We start from the raw sequence: 1,306 nt of genomic DNA, 5'->3' as shown, positions 1-1,306 counted from the left end.
ATTTCTGTACATTTTTTATTTCATATTCTGTATAGTTTTTCATATTTATATCCTGTTCATAGCCTGTACATAGCTTGTACTCACTACAGCCTGTACATACTTATAGTTATAACATACCTTCATACCGTGTACATTATAACATACCATAATAGACCCATTTCTGTAATATACTTACATATCTATATTATTTGTAATATATCTATATCAGGCTAAAGCACTTCTGGATGGATGCAAACTGCATTTCGTTGCCTTGTACCTGTGACATGTGCAATGACAATAAAGCTGAAGTCTATTCTATTCTATTCTATTCTATTCTATTCTATTCTATTCACTTACAGTGATCACTTTCATAGATATGTAGCATAATTGCATAACCTTGTGTAACGCAAAACAAATCATAAATCATTGCAGAGATTGTTTAGTGTTGTATTTCCTTGTACATTACTACCTAAGTCAGTAAAATTTGGGTTTTATTTGTCATTTCTGGCACTCATTCAGCATTCAAAGCTGTGCTGTACACAATTTGCTTTGTAGTTGTAATCATCGGTCCTTGGGTTTGATGCATTTTTCTGGGAACACGAGGATGGCCATTTTCAAACTAAAGATGGATGTTGAGTGAGGAGGGCAATAACATAAATAACTCACTGTTGACTCTTTTGGTTGTTATGGGTTTTCAACCTGCTGCTTGGCCCTGCCAGCCATAGCGCTGATTTCTCGCTCTCGCTATTCATCCTCCTCCTCCTCCCTGTTTTGTCATTTTCAAACTTGAGTCGGCATTTTTTTTTTTCTTCTGCATAATGTGTGTTTCATATCTAAGAGATATGTGTTGGCTGGGTTCTTTGCTTTGTAGCTTCTGGGGTTATAATATGCTCTCTTTTACAGTTTACGCTGCATGGCCTCATTTAGAGAGCACCCTAAGGTTCAGTGCGTTTCCTGCCAAATAAAAGTAAGTTCTTGGCAGTAAATGTTTGAAAGCACCCAAATGTTAAATGTGTCTGACTCGACTTCTGGCCATCACATGGCAACATCAGTCTTTCTGTTCCCTGAATTCAGTTTATAACACTGCAGTGGCTTCTCATGCAAAGGACTGACACCTATATTTTGGGGGAAATCCAAAGTTTGTAGAAACTGAGGGCATGTGTAATGTCAGCAGCACTACCTGAAACTCTGATTTGAGTGTCTGCAGAGGAACAGATAAACAGACTCAAAAACAGGCTAGGACTAAAATTCACAGACCTGCAGTGGACAGTAGGAGGAAGATGACCGTCAGGACATTGAAGGACTGCCGGCTGGAGATAGTCATCTT

General features: G+C 38.3%; 1 protein-coding gene across 2 annotated transcripts in view; it reads right to left on the bottom strand.

Moving 5' to 3' along the window:
• shisal1b (shisa like 1b) overlaps positions 1-1,303 on the bottom strand; it is an 18,556-nt gene extending 17,253 nt beyond the window's left edge. For both annotated transcript variants that reach the window (XM_005728170.1, XM_005728169.1), the window contains exon 1: positions 1,237-1,303. In XM_005728170.1, coding sequence (XP_005728227.1) covers positions 1,237-1,303 — 67 coding nt within the window. The remainder of the gene's footprint in view (positions 1-1,236) is intronic.
• Positions 1,304-1,306: the final 3 nt, after the last annotated feature.

Source organism: Pundamilia nyererei, unplaced genomic scaffold (assembly GCF_000239375.1).
Source record: "Pundamilia nyererei isolate P.nyererei 1_Seehausen unplaced genomic scaffold, PunNye1.0 scaffold00027, whole genome shotgun sequence".
NCBI lineage: Eukaryota > Metazoa > Chordata > Actinopteri > Cichliformes > Cichlidae > Pundamilia > Pundamilia nyererei.
Note: the sequence above shows the minus strand (reverse complement) of the source record. Positions and strands in the feature narration are given on the sequence as shown.